The sequence below is a fragment of the Aptenodytes patagonicus genome, chromosome 4 (genome assembly GCF_965638725.1).
Source record: "Aptenodytes patagonicus chromosome 4, bAptPat1.pri.cur, whole genome shotgun sequence".
Taxonomy (NCBI): Eukaryota; Metazoa; Chordata; class Aves; order Sphenisciformes; family Spheniscidae; genus Aptenodytes; species Aptenodytes patagonicus.
In genome coordinates this window covers 84,105,362-84,124,565 of record NC_134952.1, presented here as the reverse complement: position 1 = coordinate 84,124,565, position 19,204 = coordinate 84,105,362, and the positions used below count along the sequence as shown (strand labels likewise).

General features: G+C 42.4%; 1 protein-coding gene across 1 annotated transcript; it reads left to right on the top strand.

Annotated features, from left to right (window-relative positions):
- Positions 1–506: 506 nt before the first annotated feature.
- On the top strand, positions 507–18,583 carry SDAD1 (SDA1 domain containing 1). The gene is made up of 22 exons (XM_076337444.1): positions 507–691; positions 857–961; positions 1,379–1,477; positions 1,646–1,756; positions 2,495–2,566; positions 2,656–2,756; positions 4,167–4,224; positions 5,146–5,220; positions 6,025–6,126; positions 6,606–6,675; positions 7,419–7,522; positions 8,244–8,301; positions 8,897–8,955; positions 9,335–9,411; positions 10,532–10,629; positions 11,052–11,128; positions 11,525–11,657; positions 13,214–13,311; positions 13,785–13,978; positions 14,485–14,569; positions 14,965–15,126; positions 17,453–18,583. The coding sequence occupies exons 1-22, from the start codon at positions 602–604 to the stop codon at positions 17,501–17,503; spliced, it is 2,079 nt and encodes a 692-aa protein (XP_076193559.1). The 5' UTR covers positions 507–601; the 3' UTR covers positions 17,504–18,583.
- The last annotated feature ends 621 nt before the right edge of the window (positions 18,584–19,204 follow it).

Sequence of the window (19,204 nt, the reverse complement as noted above, 5' to 3'; positions counted from 1 at the left end):
TGGTGTTCTTTGCCTTGCATGCTTAGGTCTTGGCAGCTTGTCAATAATGTGTATTTGCGGCACCTGTCATGAGCAACACAACTGTTAAGGGCCAGATCCAATTCCTCAGCAGTGTTGCTGCACTGCTGGCAGCACTTAGTGTTTGAAAGCTGACTTTTTCCCACCAAATTAGGATATGTGATCCAGCCAGGGCGAGCGCAGGGTCACTGCACTGGAGCGACATGATGCAAGGGAGGGTTGATTTCAATCGGAAGACTGCAGAGGGAGAAGCTACGTTCGCTAAATTGGACTCATGTTGTGTGTAACTTTGACAGGGTTGCCCAGAGCCTCTGTCGGTAAGAGGGAAGAGGTGCTAGCAAGAAGCCGCTTTTCGGGCTGCTTTAAGAGAGCAGCCGCGTGAGCAGCTGCCAGCACACCGCAGGGGGCGCCGTGGGGAGGACGCGCCTCTCGCAGAAGTTTGTCCCTTGGCGGCGCTGGTCGGGGCGGGGGGCGGGCCAAGATGGCGGCGCCCAGCTGGTAGCTCGCGTGTCCGGGAGCTCCGTGGCCGGTTGGAGGTTCGCCGGGGCGGGTGCGGCGGTGCCGGGCCCGGCTGGCGGCCGCCATGTCGGGCCGCCAGGGAAACAAGCTGCCCAGCAACCTGCCCCAGCTGCAGAACCTCGTCAAGCGGGACCCAGCCTCCTACACCGAAGAGGTACGAAGCCGAGCGGCCGGGCCCGGGTTCCCCCAGCGGGGCGGCGGCGGCGGCAGGGGGTTGTACCGCGGTGGGGGCCCTTAGGGAAGCTGAGGTGGGTTGTGGGCCTGGGGCGGCGGGTGTTATTGTCCCGCTCAGCAGCCTCCCTCCCCTGTGTGTGCTCAGTTCCTCCAGCAGTACCACCACTACCAGTCCCACGTGGAGATTTTCACCTTCCAACCGGACAAGCCCAGTAAGGAGCTGGCTGAACTGGTGATGTTCCTGGCGCAGGTAAGCCGCCGCCCTTCCGAAGGATGACTTTGGCGTTGGTCTTGAGCCCTTCACCAGCCGCAGTGGCTTTGCCCTGAGCGCGGATGGTGTTTCACCTCCTTTTGCTGCTATAGCCCTGACGGAGTTGCCGTAAAACCGTGCCTCGACCAAGCGTTCTGCGGCAGTATTGTCCGTTTCCAGGAACACAAGTTTTTCTTTTGCGTGTTTGGTACAATTTTTTAAAAGGAGTTTTTCATCGCACCATACCTCTCACATCTGGGCATTGATAACAACTTACTTTTCGTTGTGTATATTAAATTGTTGTTATACAAATGGTTATAATTTCATTGGTTGCTTACACCATTTCACACCTTCCCAGGGTCATGAGGTGACCCACGGTTTTCACTAGCGGTTTCAGCTGGGTCTGTCTCTACCCAGGTTGCCCACTGCTACCCAGAACACATGGCCAACTTTCCCCAGCAGCTGAAGGAGCTGCTCTCCTACCACCATACCGTCCTGGACGCAGACCTGCGCATGGTAAGACCCACACCGAAAGGTCTTTTGGGCAGACCGCGTCCTGTGGTTAAAATACACCCTTTAGGTGTGAGATCAGAGCTTACGGTTTGCTTTTTAATTCTTTAATGAAGATGGAAAGTGGGGGGTACCATGAAATTTTGGTTCTGACTCCCCGTTTTTCTCTTACAGACGTTCTGTAAGGCTTTGATCTTGTTAAGAAACAAGAATCTAATAAATCCAACGAGTTTGCTGGAGCTCTTCTTTCAACTGCTGCGGTGTCATGATAAGCTTCTACGAAAAGTAAGCTGTGCTTACAAAAACTGGTCTTGATTTCCAGTGGGTTTTGACCAACTTGCCAGAAGTAATGCAGCGCTGGCAGGCAGCTGTTCTCCTTTCCTTGGTAACAAAATAGGAAAGTTTAAAATAGCTCTGCTTTTTCAGCACTTGACAGCGCCAGAGGCAAGACTCGATCTATTTGTTTGATTAGTAATAAAGCATGCTGCTGTAAACATCTTCGCCATGCTATTGCAGGCTGCAGGCCTGTCCTGCATTTGGAATTGAGCAGCTTGGATGTGTCTGCACAAGAAAACCATAAACACGCTGCTGTCAAAGCAGGTCTTACTGAATTCTTTGTGAGAACTTGTGAGAAAAAAACCAAAACAGAACCAGCTGCTAGTTAAAGCCGTGTTTCAGGTTTTCTGCCACCAGAACTACTGAACTGGCCATCAGAATGTGCCTGAATGAAACAGGGTGCGATTTTTTTAAGCCGTACTTCATGCTGTTTGTTTTCCTGCCTCCCTGTTTATACTGTAAATTAAGGATGCTTTTCGAATACATAAAAATTAAGCATACATGAGACTTTACAGGATAACTTTTTGTTTTTCCAACTGCAATTTAAAAGGGAAAAATAATACTCTCGGTGGTGTTCAGTTTGGTCTCTCATTTTAGTCCTTGGAGACTTTGGGGGAATAGTAATGTATCTGCGTTGCTCTCTGCATGACTTGTGTAGGTTAATCCCTATAATCTCTCCATTTACAGACTTTGTATACTCACATCGTGTCGGACATCAAGAATGTCAATGCTAAACACAAAAACAATAAAGTAAACACAGTGAGTATTTTAGCTTTCAGATATACTTCCATTTAACCTCTTGATATTGTGAAAGACTTATAATAAATGTTTCCAAACTTTTTTCTCAGACGCTGCAGAACTTCATGTATACTATGTTGAGAGACAGCAATCCCACTGCTGCGAAGATATCTCTGGACGTGATGATTGAGCTTTACAGAAGGAATATTTGGTAGGTCTGGCAGGCTGGTATTGATTCCCCATTTATCGTGGGGCAGCTGTCCTGACATCACTCGTGGCATGTAGTGCAAAATGTAACGCTTGAGGGACTGAGACTTAAATATATTTATCTTCTTTCTGCTCCAGTGGGGCTGTATTTTGTGGAATGTAATTTAGTTGGGAAGAAATACTGTCTTGCATGAGGTCTCAGAGTTATTTAGGTTGAATCTTTGGCGTTTTAGTTGAAAACGGTATGTAAATTGTATGTATTGCATTCGAAACAGAAGCTGTGTGCAGCTCGCTTTTTTTGAGCTTTTGCACTTAAAAGCTGCTAATGTTGGTATACAGCTTGTCGTGTACAGCGGAAAGGAATTTTGGTTTTGTTTTTTTTTTCCTCGTTCTCTTAAGTCTGTAAGTTCATTCTAGAAGACTGATCTAATGGTTGCTTTGAGTTTTGGGAGTTTTTTTGTGAAGCTATAATATAGCTTCTATTTTTAGTAGCAGCCTGAAAAATTGTTGCCTAGATAAGTATTGGAAGGAGTAGAAGCACACTGAGTACTGTCAGTTGCTGTCTTGTACCTAATAAGTTGCTGAATTCTTTTGTTGTGTTGCAAAATGCCAGAGCAGATGTTACCCAGCAGTAAATTGCATGAGAAGACGGTAGTCTGTTCACTCCTGCTTGCTTCTTGACTGTAAAAGCATGTTAAAGACTTACAAACTGAACGGCTTAAAACTCCGTTGCTCTTACTGGTTCTTGCACAGAAATGAACTGTATATAGAGATACAAATGCAACAAGTGATACCGCCGGTGAGCAGTGTGTTTGCTGCTTATATGTCTCCAAAATAGAATAGTTCATTACAAGGGAGAGAAAACAGACTGCTGAAAAATAGTGTTGGTGAAAGCTAAAGACTTCTGCAGTTTTAGTAAGTAGGTTTTGTAAGCGTGTGAGACTTGGTGTAAAATCAAGTTAATTCCCGCAGCTTTATTTCTTGTAAATCTTTATTTTTAGAGCATAGTTTATCTCAACTATCCAGTTGATTTTCTAATAAAAGTTAGAGTTCTGCACTGATTTTTGTTTTTTACCTGGCAGGGGATTTATTTTCTTTTTATCAGTCGAAAAAGCGGTAATCTGTCTTCAGTTATTTTACTGGAGATTCTTCTTTCTGTCCCTTCACGCACAGCGTGAACTAGATGGAATGTCAGTGTGGCTGTTTATTTAGATGGAGCTGCTGCTATGTTGGAAGAATAAAAGAAAATGACAGAAGCTTAACTTACTTGTTTGCAAATCTACTTCGAGCATGGAGAGACTTAAATCTAATGATTCCTGATTGTTAGGAGTCACATTTCATGACACTTAATTTACTGAGAATGACTTGAAATTGCCACACTTGAAGTAAAAGATAATGTTTTGCTTTATTCCAGGAATGATGCCAAAACGGTAAATGTCATCACAACTGCCTGCTTTTCCAAAGTGACAAAGGTGAGAACAGAAATCACTTGATGAAACTGGATGTTACCTAAGCTATGTTTTTTCTGCAGATACAACTTTTTATTTCGGTACTGTAATTGCTAGCAAGCTTCACTGATGATTTGTCTTCTGCTTGTTTTATTTTCAAAATGCCGCTTGTGTTCTGGGCGGAGGCGGCATTTGGTTCTTAAGTACAGAGCAGCAGAACTGGAAGCTTGTCTTACAGCAAGTGCAGGCTTGGTGTGGGGAGGGTACGTGTACGTTCCACTGCTGCTCAGAAGAGATTGTCAGAATATCACCTCCTTATCATCAGCGCTGTAAGGCTTTCATGTGTTAAATGTAAAGAGAGCTGCTATCCTGCCTGGGGCTTGAGTGAATCTTAGGCCTTCTGTCATCTGTGTCAGTTCTGCAGTACTGGAGGTTTTAAAAACTTGTATTATGGTTTGAGACAAGTTCTTCCACTATGACGGTCCAAAAGTTGTTCCATTCAATAAAAAACAACAAACCAAAACTAACAAAAAAGCCCCACCAACAAACCCATATAAAGTAATAAAAGTTTGTAGTTCTGAGCACTGTCTCAGGTATCAGCTGTGCAGGAGTTCCTGATAATGTTGGCATGGTGCAATTAGATTGAAATTGCTTTGCAGAATGATAGGAAGAGAATTTGCATCTTTAAACTTGCTTGAGGCATTCTGGAAGCCTAGCTGCTTTTTGACTGTTTGTGTGCCTCTGACTGTTGAGGATGGGCAGCGAAAATTGTGTGTCTGTAAAACACCTGTGGCTTTCAGTCTGTGATTTGTCCTGCTTTCTGTTCATATCCATGCTTATAAAAAATTGGGAGAGTCTTTGCATAACCAAAGATGTGGATGTAGGGCTGTTGCAAATAGTCTTGTCAGTTTGTCCTGTCCGACATAAACTTACTTTGCTTTCCAGGTATTAGTTGCTAGCTTGAAGTTCTTCCTTGGGAGAGATGAAGATGAGAAACAAGACAGTGACTCAGAATCTGAGGTAGGTGTTGTGATTAAATCTCATCCTCCGTTCTTCAAACTCTAAGAGGTCTGTCATCCTAGTGACCCTCGCTCTGCCAATCTGTCTGCTTCTGTGTTAGTTCTCCAGATGTTGTTTCCTCCAGATGTTTCTACGCTTCGCAAAAAAGTTCAGTGTTCTTGACAGCTGGCCCCAACTGATAGCAGGATGCCTTTGCTGTCTGTCTAAAGTCTAATGCTAAGAGCTCCTTTGCTTTCCTCTTCTCGTTGTGAAGGAAGCAATTCACTTTGAAGACCTAAGCAGGGGCTGGTCAGTCTGGTTCATGAAGACATGAATTGCCAGATGTGTAATGTAGAGTTGTGGGAAGAGGCTTTCACCTGGTGTATTGGAAGCTGGTTCAATTTTTTAGCTGTCCATTTTGTCTTCATTTTTTCCTTTTGTGCTCCACCTCCTGTTTATGTACAAACAAACAGTTCAGTTACCTTGAGAAGGCTCATAACCTAACAGAATTTCAGTCTAGAGGCTCCTAATACAGGATATCATTATTTGTCTGTGACTGAACAATACTCTAATTAACCAGCTGTAAAAACTTCCGTGTTGATGTGCTGTTAAGTGTTCGTGATCTCTCTTGCATGTAGGTAGGTGGCTAGTTTTATGGAGTCGAGATTTTAAATGCTAGTATTTCTGTATGATGAAATTTAGGAAGAGGGAGAGTTTTCAAATGCAGTACGTGATCCTGAAAAGTATGGATACTTTTTGTTTCTCTGATTCCCATTTGAAGCCTCATGTCACCTGAGTCTTGTTTTCCTTGCATTCTTTCTCAAGGATGATGTTCCCACGGCTAGAGATCTGATGATGCGGTATGCAACTAACAAGAAAACCACCAAGCGCAAGAAGAAACTGGAAAAAGCGATGAAGGTTCTCAAGGTGAGGAGAGTGGCGTCTGACTTGCCAGCATTTTAGCTTAATCCTTCAAGTGCAGAAATCTTTTTGTCGCCCCTGTCATCTTAGCTACCTTTTTTCATCTTTTCTAGGTAAAAGTCCTGAAGTGTTCTCACATCCATTGGCCGGGCATATGCCGTGTTTGCCTGGAAAAGAGCTGTTTTGAAACAGGCTTAGAGTCTAAGTTGTGGATCAGTTCTGCTCTGGGTACCCTTTGTGTGGTCCCTACTTTAAAGTATGTGGTGTCTTGATAAGCAACTTTTGAATGCAGCTCCTGTTGCCTCTTAGGTCAGGTGGCAGAAAACCCTCTGCAGTTGAAAAGAGTGATAGTTTACTTGTTAAAGCGCCTCTTTTTGAAGAGGTGAATGGTAAATAGCAGCTTTTAACAGCAGCCTGAAACTGAAGCACTTGCAGGTCTTTCATGGAAAGAAAAAAATGTGTCTCTCACTCTTTTTGCCGTGCAGAAGCAGAAGAAGAAGAGTAAGCCAGAGGTGTTCAACTTTTCTGCCATTCACTTGATCCATGATCCCCAAGGTAAGAATGCATTGTATTTTGTCTTTTTTCCAGTTACGTGTTAATCCCAGACAGCTGAAGCTTAGACACAACTCTGCAAGGAGAATGAAAGTGACAAGTAGATATAAGTGTGACAATGTGATACTTGTAGTGTGCTTTATCCTAGAGTTTCACAGCACTTCAAAAAAGTGAGATCAATCCTGTTATGCTTGTAGTAGTGGAACACTTGTAGTCAGACAAGGAAGGAGCAATATTACATCATCCGCTTCAGGTTGCTACAGATCAGGACGTGGCGCTCTACCTCTTTCTTGTATGTGTGAAGGCCATAGTTTGTGTGAACGGGGAGTAGTTTATAGCTTCTTTGGCTTACTCCTTCAAAAATGCATTTCCACTACTGGTCTGATGTTTGTCTAATATCGCTTGACTTGGTCTTAGTCTGATCTAGTGAACCTCTGGGGATTTTGTTTTTCAGATGAACCCAAAAGGTATCTAAAAAAATCTAGCTTTAAATACTGACCCTGTGCTTATGATGTTGTGGAACTTCTGCTAGTTTTCCTTTCTGCTGAACCTGTGTACAGCTTTAGACCTTCTAGGCATGTGAGAAGAAAAATAACCTCCTGGGAGAAGTGCTCTGGCCACCTTTAATTTCTTCTGTGCAAGGGCACTGGGGCTTAACAAACTGACTGCCTTTTTTAACCTAATCCCAGATGAGTTCTGCTTTGTGCTCTTTAAGTCTACCACAAATCTCTTATTGCTTCTTTTAGACTTTGCAGAGAAACTGCTGAAGCAGCTGGAGAACTGTAAGGAACGATTTGAAGTGAAGATGATGCTCATGGACCTAATATCTAGGCTAGTTGGAATACACGAGGTACATACTCGGATAATTTCATAATGGTCTGATGGTAGCCAGCCTGGTTTGGGTGGTGGCATGCCCTGGGCCTCTGGAAAATGAGGTTTAATTTTGCTGTATGTTGAAAAGTGCAGATGTATGGTCAGGTAGTTGCCAGCGGGCCTCATGGAATGGTGCAGTGGCGTAGACTTGTGTGGTACTAAGCGAGCTCTGCTAGAGAAAGCTGTTGGTCTGGAATAGCTGAGCTGTCTCTAACAAATAGGGGAGAACATGTCTTTTTCAAGACCTGCATGCTCCTGGGAGGTTCTTCAAAGGAGAAAGGCTTTTCAAAGGAGTCCAGCAATTGTGCATGAACAGCACCCTCTGAGGTACAGCCAAAGCGTGATCAAAACTACTGGAGTCTCTGTTTTGGGAGAGAAGATTGTGTCCCCGAGGCAAAGGGGAGTGGCACATTGTAGGATCTTGCAGCAGGGTGCCCTAATTTGAATTCTGTGCAGTCTAACAAGAACCACTCTGGATTTTGCTGAGCTTGGGATTGAGCCTTGTATTTCCTTTCTTCAAGTCATTTCCACATATATCAAGCTCAAGACAGGAGAAGGCATCATGTAATAAAATCCTAGGTATTTGGAGAGCAAGCTGTATAGAATCATTGCTTGTTTTACAGCGTATCAGCCTATGAAGGTGATCTCAAGTTAAAAGACAAGAAGCTAATCTGTTACAACTTATTTCTTTCTTGCAGCTTTTTCTTTTTAATTTCTACCCCTTCGTTCAGAGATTCCTACAGCCCCATCAGAGAGGTAAGTAGCTACTAGTAGCTAACACTGCTGGTCCATCGTGTCACATGTACAGTCAGTTCTTAGAAGTGGTGCTGTAAATGAATAGGCAGCAGTAGCTTAGTAGGAAGTAGTAGTCCAGAGAGTGTAGATGAAGGAATTAGAAGGCCCTGATGGCCAGAAGTGCAAAGCGCTTTGGACTTTTACAGAAGCTGTGTGCACTCAACGTGCCGTACCTGAGCATTTGAGAAACTCCAGTAATGGAATAAAATTAATCTACTGATTCCCTAGTTCCTTGCAAATCCTGACCAGTTGAGCAAAGAGTGACTGCTTTTTGCTGCTTTGTTTTACTGGTGTTTCACTCTAGTTCTAGAGCATTTCTTTTCATTTTAGCTGGCTGTTAAGGGCCCGCACTGCTGCTGGGGTGGAGACCAGATGAGTTCCTAATGCTTGGTGGGAGAGGAGAAATGGTTGTCCCAAATAACTTTAGACTGAAATGGCTTTGAGAGTTAGACTGAGCAGCTTGTTGAGTTAGCTCTTTTGGTGGATGCGTTTATTGGCCAGACTAAGCTGCACCAATATACTTTGACATCTTCTTCCCACTTTTCTTTTCTTCCAGAAGTGACAAAGATTCTTCTGTTTGCTGCACAAGCTTCACATCAGCTAGTACCACCCGAGGTCAGTTCTTCACCTGTCTTTGGTGATGTTAAAAATGGACAGCAGGCCAGCATGGAAATACAGCTGAGTGAATTCATGGGGAGGGGGAGAAGGGAATCTGGTCAGACCCTTGGTCTTGCAAAGCTTATGGTAATTTTGGCTACTTCTGCAAGTTCCAAGGGACTGTTTTGTATAAAGGGGAAAAAACCGCCCATGTCTGACGTCTTCATTTCTGTAAGAGAATTTGTGTCTAGAAAATATTTGCAGGCTATAGTGACAAGTCTGAGCTCTATCTTCCTGTGAAAAGGGCTCTGTTGTCTGTTAGTTAATAATATGTAATCATTTTCACAATTTTATCAAATATGCATTAAGTTTATTTAACCTTTTTTCTTATTTTCAGATTATCCAGTCAGTGTTAATGACCATTGCCAACAACTTTGTCACGGACAAGAATTCTGGGGAGGTCATGACCGTAGGGTGGGTACAGAATCTTATAAAAACTGTAAAACTCTCTCTGAATGTGGAAAAATTTTTTTCTTTTTTAAACCACCTGCAACTTATTCCTGTCATTTGTACTATGCTTTCAAGCATCTGCTTGAATAAAAACAAGTTAGGACAGTATCTCAGCATAAAATTCCCTTATTTTTGTTGGCAGTGTTTTAAATTCCCCAGAATGATGGGTTTCTGTGCTTAGTGCTGTGACTTAACTTTTCTGGATTTCATGATGGTGCTGGTTTTTGGGTTTTTTTTTTTTTTTTGCTTTCTTGTTTGGTCTTGTATTTTTCGTCCTTCCTGGATGTTGTTATTTCTACTTTGAGGGCTCTTGTCTGTGAATTAATATATTTTCATATACTCAGTGAGTGGCTAGTGTCGTAGCTCAGGACTCAACTTGGATGTTTTGTGGATGAAATTTCGCTACTGACAACAAATTTAACTATTGCTGTTAGTGAAACTGTAATGTACTTTATTTGACTAGTCAAGAGAGGTATTTGTGAAAGCTCTGGTATAAGTGGAGTAGAGAATGATCAGTAAATGTAGGAGAAAGCTGAACTGTCCTTGAAGAAGATGAAGCACTCAACAGGGGCAGACTTGTGTGTAGACGTTTTGAATATTTTATGAGCTATTCATTTTCCTCTTGGTGTGGTTTTAATCCAGGTATTTAGCGTACTAAGTGTGTGCATGAAGATGGTTTGAAAGGGAACTTGTGTGAGCCCATGGACTTCTGTTATACTGTCCTTAGCCTGCTCATGGTTGACTCCAGAACTGTTTCTTGATTTTTTTTTTTTTTTTTCTTTCTTGGGCTGGTGATTGTTTGACTGCTTTTCCTGTCTGCCTGGACCCAGACTTCACTTGCAGAATCCTGAGGCCTAGGATCAGACAAAGTAATAGCTGGAGAGTAGAGTATGGGCCAAAGATGGAGGGTTTTGAGGAACCATGGCACAGAGGGCTCATTGTGATGTTCTCCTCTGTTACACTAAACGTTGTATAAATGCCGTATAAGGTTCTTCAAGCTCCAGATAATTCAGTCTATTACTGGGCCAGTGAGTCTCTCTCCCAACTGTGGTGTTCAGGAAATAATTCACTTCCAATCTTTTAGAATCAATGCGATAAAAGAAATCACTGCGAGATGTCCATTAGCCATGACCGAAGATCTGCTCCAAGACCTCGTTCAGTACAAGACTCATAAAAATAAAAGTAAGTGTATTATACAGATATGACTTTTAGATCTTTTCATCTCCTGTATTGTCTGGTCCTCCATTGTTATAGCCTTCATAATAGTGATGTCTTAATTGTTTTTATGTGGGCTGAGAGGTATAATTTTCAATATGTCTGTTGCATTTCTCTGTATTTTGAGCGTATATACATAGGAGACAAAACAGTCAAAGGTAGTTATGGCAGGGGAACTAACTGACAAAACCGAAGAAGGGAAACTGCTTGCTAATAAAGATTTAGCCCTAAGGAAGAGCTGGATCCTGCATTGGAGAAATTGGAGGGAGCTAGAACTTCAGAAAAGGCACGAGCAGGCTGTAAATACTGATTATGTGAGTGGGCTTTCAGTTTGCTCTGAGTTCTGCTTTTCAGTACTTACTCCTGACTCTCTTTTTATTTCTGGGTAGATGTGATGATGTCTGCAAGAACTCTGATACACCTCTTCCGTTCTCTGAATCCAGAGATGCTGCAGAAGAAATTCAGGGTAAGTGTTGTTTTATGTGCATTGCATATACCACAAATACAGGCTCACGTGCTCAAAAACGATGATGATAACTGGTCTCATAGCCTCTTGAGAATGAGGTGGAATCACGCCTGTGTTCTTCCCCTACCTGCTTCCTTGCTGCATTTTGATGTGACGTGCTCTTACTTCAAGACTTCCTTAGTTCAAATTTATCAAACTGATTGACAGAAGGATCGTGCTGCAGAAGCTTGACTATCTTCCTAGAGTTCGTTCAACTTTTTAGTAATTCAAGATCTTCTCTGATTTCATCAGGCAGAATTTCTTTTCCACCTGCACCCTCCTCTCCCCCAGATCTTTTCATGGATTTGTGGGCATTAAAATAGCAGCCTGGTTAACATGTATTTTGTTAACTTACAGGGTAAGCCTACTGAGGCCTCGTTGGAAGCCAGGATTCATGAATATGGAGAACTGGATGCCAAAGATTATATTCCAGGAGCAGAAGTACTGGATGTTGAGAGTCAAAAGGAAAAGGGAGGAACCCAAGAGGAAGGTTGGCCTTTTTTTCTTTAACACTTCTATTTTGAGCATCTTTGTCACTAAGACTTTATTTGGACATAAAACTTGGTGTTCGTGCATTTCATTTGCTGCTGTCACATGCTGCATGGCTTGCACATGTCTGTATTTGTCCAGGAAGAAGCACTGATACTATCCTTGAGTAAGTGCAATTTATCCCATGAAGTTTGTTACTGCATGTTGCTTTGTATGATAGACACTGAGGGATGGAAAAGCAAAGGGACGGACACCGTACAGCTATGAAACTTCATATGTTTAGCTCTTCCTAAAGAAAAGTTTTTGTTGCGTATTATAAAACACTGAAATAGTACTTTGAAATAGTATTTGGCTTCTTTAATTCACTTTCTGTGTAAATGCTCCACACAACCTGGAACCCCTTGCCCGAATCGGGGAAAAAAAAAAGATGGGGAGGGACTTGAAAATCAAGCCCGAAGAGTTTGGCAAATCAAGCCTGAGGGCATTGGAGATAGTGCAGTGGAGGTGTACTGGAGGAATAAACACCCTGGTAGGTGATGTTTCTTAACGCGTGTGAATGCAGCGATTAGTATAACAATCTCCTTTGCTTCAGTTTCTGAAGCTGATAACTTTAGCACATCAGTCAGTTTGAACGACAGCGAAGAAAAGCGATGCATATACTGTAGAAAGTAACTTAGCTATAAAATGCATTGCTTCCCTCCTTGGTTTAGATGGCAGGGAGCTGGGGAACACCATTACTGAACAGTGTAATAAGGATTAGCATCTGTTAACTACTGTGTTTCTTCAGAGACTGTCCCAAATGCACTTTGTTTTGAGGATCTTTAACTTCAGATGAGAGTTAAGCTTTGCAAAGCATAGCATTATGGTACGGCTTGCTGCGACACTGACTTGTTGCAAGCTGCTTTGGGTATTTTCTATGGTTGGCTTGGTTTTGAGTGAATGAGGTGTACGTAAATGCATTTCCTGTAAAGGCTCTGATCACCGTTGTTCCAGGTTTATTGAAAGCTCATATTAAATAAATGTATTAAGGCTACTGCAGCTCACAATAATGACAAAATACACCAGCAGTCTGTTGTAGGGGTGCCTGTGTGTGTTTTCAAAGATCTCACGCTGCCATATGCAGTTATCACTATAAAAATTGGTGTACGTAACTGAATGTGCATGTGATGTGGGTCCGTTAAGAAATTGAAGCTGAGGTTTTTTGCACAGCCCTGAATCAGTTGCAAGCCAGACGGAATTTGGTAGCTGAACTTGCCAGTGGGAAAGCATGGGAGCTGCTGGTCTGTTCAACTGTGGATGTCTTCTAAAAATCATGAAGAAATACCGATCAGATGTGTGAAGTATCTTATGTCTTTGTAATGTCTATGTAGTTCTAAGGCTGGCGTGCTGAGACCCTACAGCTTGCCTGTTTGGTAAGCATGTCCCTGGGCTACTTGCAGTTAGCCGATAGGTAATCAAAGGTGGTGAGAGCTTCCGATCCAATGTGACATTGTTTCAAACTGAAGCGGTTAAACCGAATCTGTATTAACAACACTGTGCGCTTCTTCCCCTGAGCAGATGGATGGGAAAGTGCCAGTCTGAGTGAAGAAGAAGATAATGAAGATGGAGAATGGATTGATGTGCACCACTCCTCAGATGAGGAGCAGCAAGAAGTAGTGAGTTCTAAGTGTCTTCTACCCCAAATACAAATAAGTCTCGTTAATAGCAGACCAGATGCCGTTGCTCTGTACCTTCATGTGGCTGCTCATAACTGACTACGCAGGGCTGCGGAGTAACATGACCAGAATCAGTGAGGTTCAAGTACTATTTAGCACCTGTGCGGAAGTATGCATGTTCTTAGGGTGAGGGGGAGAAATGGGGGAATTCTGTCCCAGTGCTAAATTCCTTCAAAGCTATGATATTTACATGATGAGTGCTTTTATTCACTCTGAAATATGAAGGAGTGGAAGTACTTCTTTCTTCTGATAATACACGTTGAATATAAGACTATGAAGAATCCGAACAGCTGGTTATAGCATTTCCCAACAATATTGCCCCTATGTAGGTATTTGGGAGGCAAGGGTCATGGATTATGGCACAGAAATAATTTGCAAAGCTCCAGATGATTGTTTTGCACTTTTTTCAAAAGGCAGAGAAGGTGAAAAGCATGCCCATAGAGGAACGAAAAGCCAAAGCTGCAGCAGTCAGTACAAGCAGGCTGCTAACCCAAGAAGAATTCCACAAGATACGCCTTGCCCAGCTCTCCAAAGAACTTAATTCTGCACCTGGCAAAGCTGCCAAGAGGAAAAATATTGAAATAGATGATGAAGAGGAGGAGGGCAGGTAGGATATGAAATGTTGATGAGTGCTTTCTCTTCCCTACAACCTGGTGATACAGCTTTTAATTGCAGAAGGGCACAGAGCTCTGCTGTTGGTCAGTATCCCCTGGTGACAGGTGGCAAACAGCCACACAGCCTAGAAGGGCTCCTGGCCCCGGGGATTTGTTTATACCTGGGAGAAAAGATGTGAGGGGCCGATGGGAACTATGGGACTGTTTTGCTTGTTCAGACCAATAGGCACGGTTTTTGTAGCAGTAGTTGCATGGTTATATCTCCAGAGTTTCTTAAACTTTGTGGTTAATGCAGGACTTGAAAAACAGTAATGAGAGCCTTTTGTATGGGTTGTCCCAAGCACGAGGATTAGCCTGAGTGAAAGAATAAGTAGTGCTTGTGTGAAAGTTTATAGGAAGACAATGGTGTGAGAGACAAAGGGTCTGGAGGGCATTTTGTTTTTCTTGCCAAATGAAGTTTTGTGTGTGATGGCCTTTTGTCGGATTTTTGTGTGTGTAGGGGGGAGTTGCTTTCACTCAGAGATATTGAACATCTGCATAAGAAGCCTAAATCAGACAAGGAGACCAGATTGGCAACTGCAATGGTGAGGAACTTGGCTATCCTCTGTCTTTCTAGTTTTGGGTTTGTGGTTTTGTCTCCTGCAGAAGGAGGAGGCGGTGGGGTTGCATCTGTAAGACAGGTGCCTAGCTGCTGTCTGCATTTTAAGAAATGTTCCGTGTAGTGTTTTGCTGTTGCATTAGGGCTGTAACAGATAAACAGCCTCTTGCTGGTCACAGGTGACAATGAAAATACAGACACATCCAATTTTCACTGTGACTTAATAGGGCCAGCATGGAAGAATGCATATAATGCATACAGAAAGTCACACTGAACCTGGATTTATTGTTACTGCCATAGAACCTGTTGCCTTAGCAGCTGATGTTAACTGTAGGGAAAGGAAAATGACACCCTGTTATTATATTACGTTGTCTATTCTAGGCTGGGAAAACAGACAGAAAAGAATTTGTGAAAAAGAAAACAAGAATTAACCCATTTGCCAGCTCTTCCAACAAAGAAAAGAAAAAGCACAAGAACTTCATGATGATGAGATACAGCCACAGCGTCCGGACAAAAAATAAGCGTTCTTTCAGGGAAAAACAGGTAATATTTAATGTTGAAAATAGATGGGGCAGTCTGAGCACTGAACTTGCAATGCAGGTGAAGTGCTGTCTATCTTGTGCCCTAAGTCATTGCTGTTTCCTTTGCTTGTTTAATTGTTGGAAAGGACTGTGGGCTAGGTGGCTTCCCTTGAATCCTGCCCCAGAGGAGGTATATTGGAGATTGCAGTGGTGAAGAATGCTTTTGTCAGTCTGTTCTCTTCAATATGCATCGAGGACCAAACCCTGTTGCAAAGTCATGTGTAGGTTAGGAAGGCAATGATAATGGGGTTTGTTTTCCTTTATATAAATTAAAGAAGATCATACTAGGATCCTGACTATAATAATCCTGTGATAGAAGAAATGTTGCCCTGATACGGAGTTGTTGTTTTTCAGGACAAGCTTTTAGTGTGTTTCTTCACTGTCCATATTCTTCCTGTGACCCTTCTCCTGTTACCGTCATATTATGGACTCGTCTGTCCTGGCCTTGGCGTCACCTAATAGCTTGTCACAAATGTACTTAAAGCACAGACATAAGTGCTATTTATTAGCTATTTGAAACTGTTCAGAAAAAAATAAATCGCTTCAGTTAAGCCTGCCCCAGTAGTTTCACAATATGCTGCTCTCAGTGGTGAAGCCCCTACACTGCTGCTTCCTCAGCTATAAGCCTGGCCACAGGGCTGATACAGGATTCAAGACAGCCCTTGTGAAAGGATATACAAGCTACGAACATGTATTTGGCAGTCCAGTTACTGTGTGTTCCCGCAGGCAGCTGTGCCAAGGGTAGCTGAAGGGATATCTAAAAGGCAAGGCAGAAACTTTGGGGCATGACTTTGCTCCTGAAGGCATTGGGCAGGGAGCCCACATAGGTCCCCCAGGTGTCTGGGGTTAGATGAGCTGGCAAGAATGGCGTGTGGACAGGGAGCCCCCTGCTCCTGTGATGCACCTCAGCTGGGGATAACGCCTGAACTGTGGCAGCTGTTGCCAGAGAATGGGTGTAGGCACATGGCCTTGCCCTGCTGTGTTTCACCTTGGCAGGGTAAGTCTGTGCTAACAACAACAATCTGCCTTAAAATCCTTTTATCTGACCTGGCAGATGGCCAGTTTAGGGTTTTGCAGGGTGTTATAAAATTGAACTCCTTTGAACATGTTCCAAGAAAAACTTCTAGACTAATCCAGTTATGCAGGTGTCTTGTTTCTGTGTGGTGTTAATTTTTGTCTTTTCTTGCTAGGCTCTGTCTTGTGCTAGAGTGCATTCAGATGCTTCTTTTACAAACCCTGCTTTGTGAGTTGTTTCCAGGATCCTATCATTAGGATAATGTATATTTGTCTGCAATTTGTTGCCTTAAGAGCAGTGAGACTGAAACTGTTTATAGACTCAATAGAGAGAACATGTGTTAAGTGTTTCTGTTAAACAAGAAGACTTGGACTAATATTCTCTGTAGTCTTTTTATTTGCACTCATTCTGCCTCACCCCAAGTAGGGCTGACCACATTAACCCAGCTCTCAAAGCACAGAAAAAAACGTTGCAAACGAACAATCCAGGCACTTTTAGGAAACTGCTGTTTACAATGATTCTTACACTTGGCTTACTTTTTCTAAAAAGCCATCTTGAAAGGTTTCAGCCCTTACTCCCGATTAATGTTTTGAATGTAAATGCAGCAGCTAGACAGTGAAAGAAGAATTTTTTCATACCTTTTTCCACTAAAGTTAAGCCACAGCATCAGTTCTGTTGACCGTGATTTGGAAACACTTGTTGGAAGTGGGTTGAGGGTACTGTACTTGTAGGATACTGTGTTCTGCTGCCCTCTTTGGTGGTAGAATAAAATGGACTGTTGTCTGTAGTGCAGAGCTAAATCCCCTTCCCAACAAAATCTCTTTAGAGTGATATGGCACTTGTAAAAGTTCTAGCATCCCTCCTTCCCCCCTTGAAAAGCAGCTTTGTAATACTCTTTCAAAAAATGCCATTTAATCCTACTTACCTCTCAGGTGGACAGAAGTTTTTTCTTGATCTCTTCTAGTTGAATGTGAGTCAGTGGAAGAACAGTTTATGTTACTGTAATCTTTTTCATTATATAGGATCTGCTAATGATGTACTGAAAGTTTTTTGAAGCCCAACTCTTTCTTTAATTGTACTATTGAGTTTAGCTAAACAACCACAGTGCTTCTGCCACTGTAGTCATTAGCATTTGCCAGTTACTGCTCCCAGTTTGAGCTGATAAGCTATTCGTGTTTTTCTCACTATTGAAAGAGGGTTGTTGACATGATAGTGTTGTCTCCTTACTTAATATTCTCCTTACCTGAATATTCCACTCTTGTTTCATATTTAGCTGGCTCTTCGAGATGCACTTCTGAAAAAGAGAAAACGGCTGCTGAAATAACAAAACAGTAATGGAGAGGAGTATTTAATCACCCTTGAAGAAATAGCCCTAGAAATGCTAATTACCACCCACCACCACCCCAAAGGAAAAAAGGGGCTGAAATGCCTTACGGATTTCTCTCTATTCTGTTCAGAATTACAAATTGAACACTTCTAAGCTGTTGGATACCGCATCTGTAGGACAGACGGAAGAGGCCTTAATCCTTGCAGGATTTTGATTTTTTTGAAAGCACTCTAAGGAAGAAGGCAATTATCTTTTATTGAATATAATTTACTTACAGCTGGTTTTGTATGTGTATGTATTAAAACATACAACTTTACTGTAAAAATACTTTACTTGAAGCAATTCATGAATAGGTAATGGGAAGGAAAAAGAATATTCTGGCTCAGTCTATAAAGTGTGTGTATACTGTCTGTGCCTGTCTTAGGGATGTGATTTTACAGATTAAGCCATTTTCTAAGCGGCTGTATTTTACGCGTTTAATAATAATAAAACCAAATTCTTGTAGTCCAAGTAAGTTCAAGTGAATGGTTAGGGGACAGGACAGTTTCATTGTGGTTTATGAAGAAAAAAAGAATAAAATTAGTATATGAGCGATGGTTTTTATGTTGCCATTTAAATACAAAGGTAGCATCACATGCAGGAGAACTAAGGAATCTTATTTTCCTATATCAGTGCATCTTGTGGTGGGACTTGCTGGTGTCTGATTTCTGAAGTATACATGAGAGTAACATAGATCTGTGGATTCTTTGTCAAAGGTTGAACTCTGGCTTCAGCCTTGACCCCTGCTGGGACCATTAAGGGGTTCTTTGTACCTTACCCTGCCACCTGTTTTAATGGAAACTTGAGGGGGTTATTTATATCACCCTTTGTCAAATTCTGTTTGAAATGGATTTCCTTGTGGGGCAGAAACAGGTGCCACATGCACAGTATAATGGAAAAGCATTTGGTGAGGTGTTTTTTTCCTTTCTTCTTAGGAAACCAGGTTAATGTTTATATCCCACATGCAAATTCACTCTGCTTAGGTATGTGGTGTATTCAATGGAACAAATTGTATTCACTTTAAATCCTATTATTTGTCTTGTTTGTGTATTTTTTGTTTTGTTGTCACACCTTGCTTCCTAAAGCAAAACAAAGCTCATAGGCTTTGGGGAGATAGAAGAACAAAGTAGAAACTTTCTACAACTTTGAATGTTACGTTCAACTTCAGTGCTCGTGCTGAGGGAAGGGTAGGGATTGTGATGTGGAATGACAGCAACGAGCGGGCTAGGTGGAGGATACGTAGCTGGGAGTTGGAGAGGCAAATGGATGTGGATGAGCTGTAGTTAGGGGCAGATGGAGTGTAGAGCAGGGGCTGAAGAGACCACAGTAAGGGGAGGAGAGGGGGAGTACAATATGCACTTATATAAAACCCCCTTTCACTGTTTACTTTTTTCCCCTGTGTCCAAAAACTAATGACTTATGAGGCGGAAAGCGAGAGGCAATTAAATTTTTGAAGTCTTTGAGTTTAGGACTAATGCCTAGTCTCCTCTCTTTCCTTTTCCCCCTTGTTTATAGCCTTGCACAGGGGTTCAGCAAACTGAGATTTATGCCTGATTTCTGTGAAGGGTGTGGCTGTCTTCTCTACCTTACTATCGAAAATGAGAGTATTGAGCTGCCTTTTCTCATCTACTTGCCAAGACACAGCCACAATGAAACACA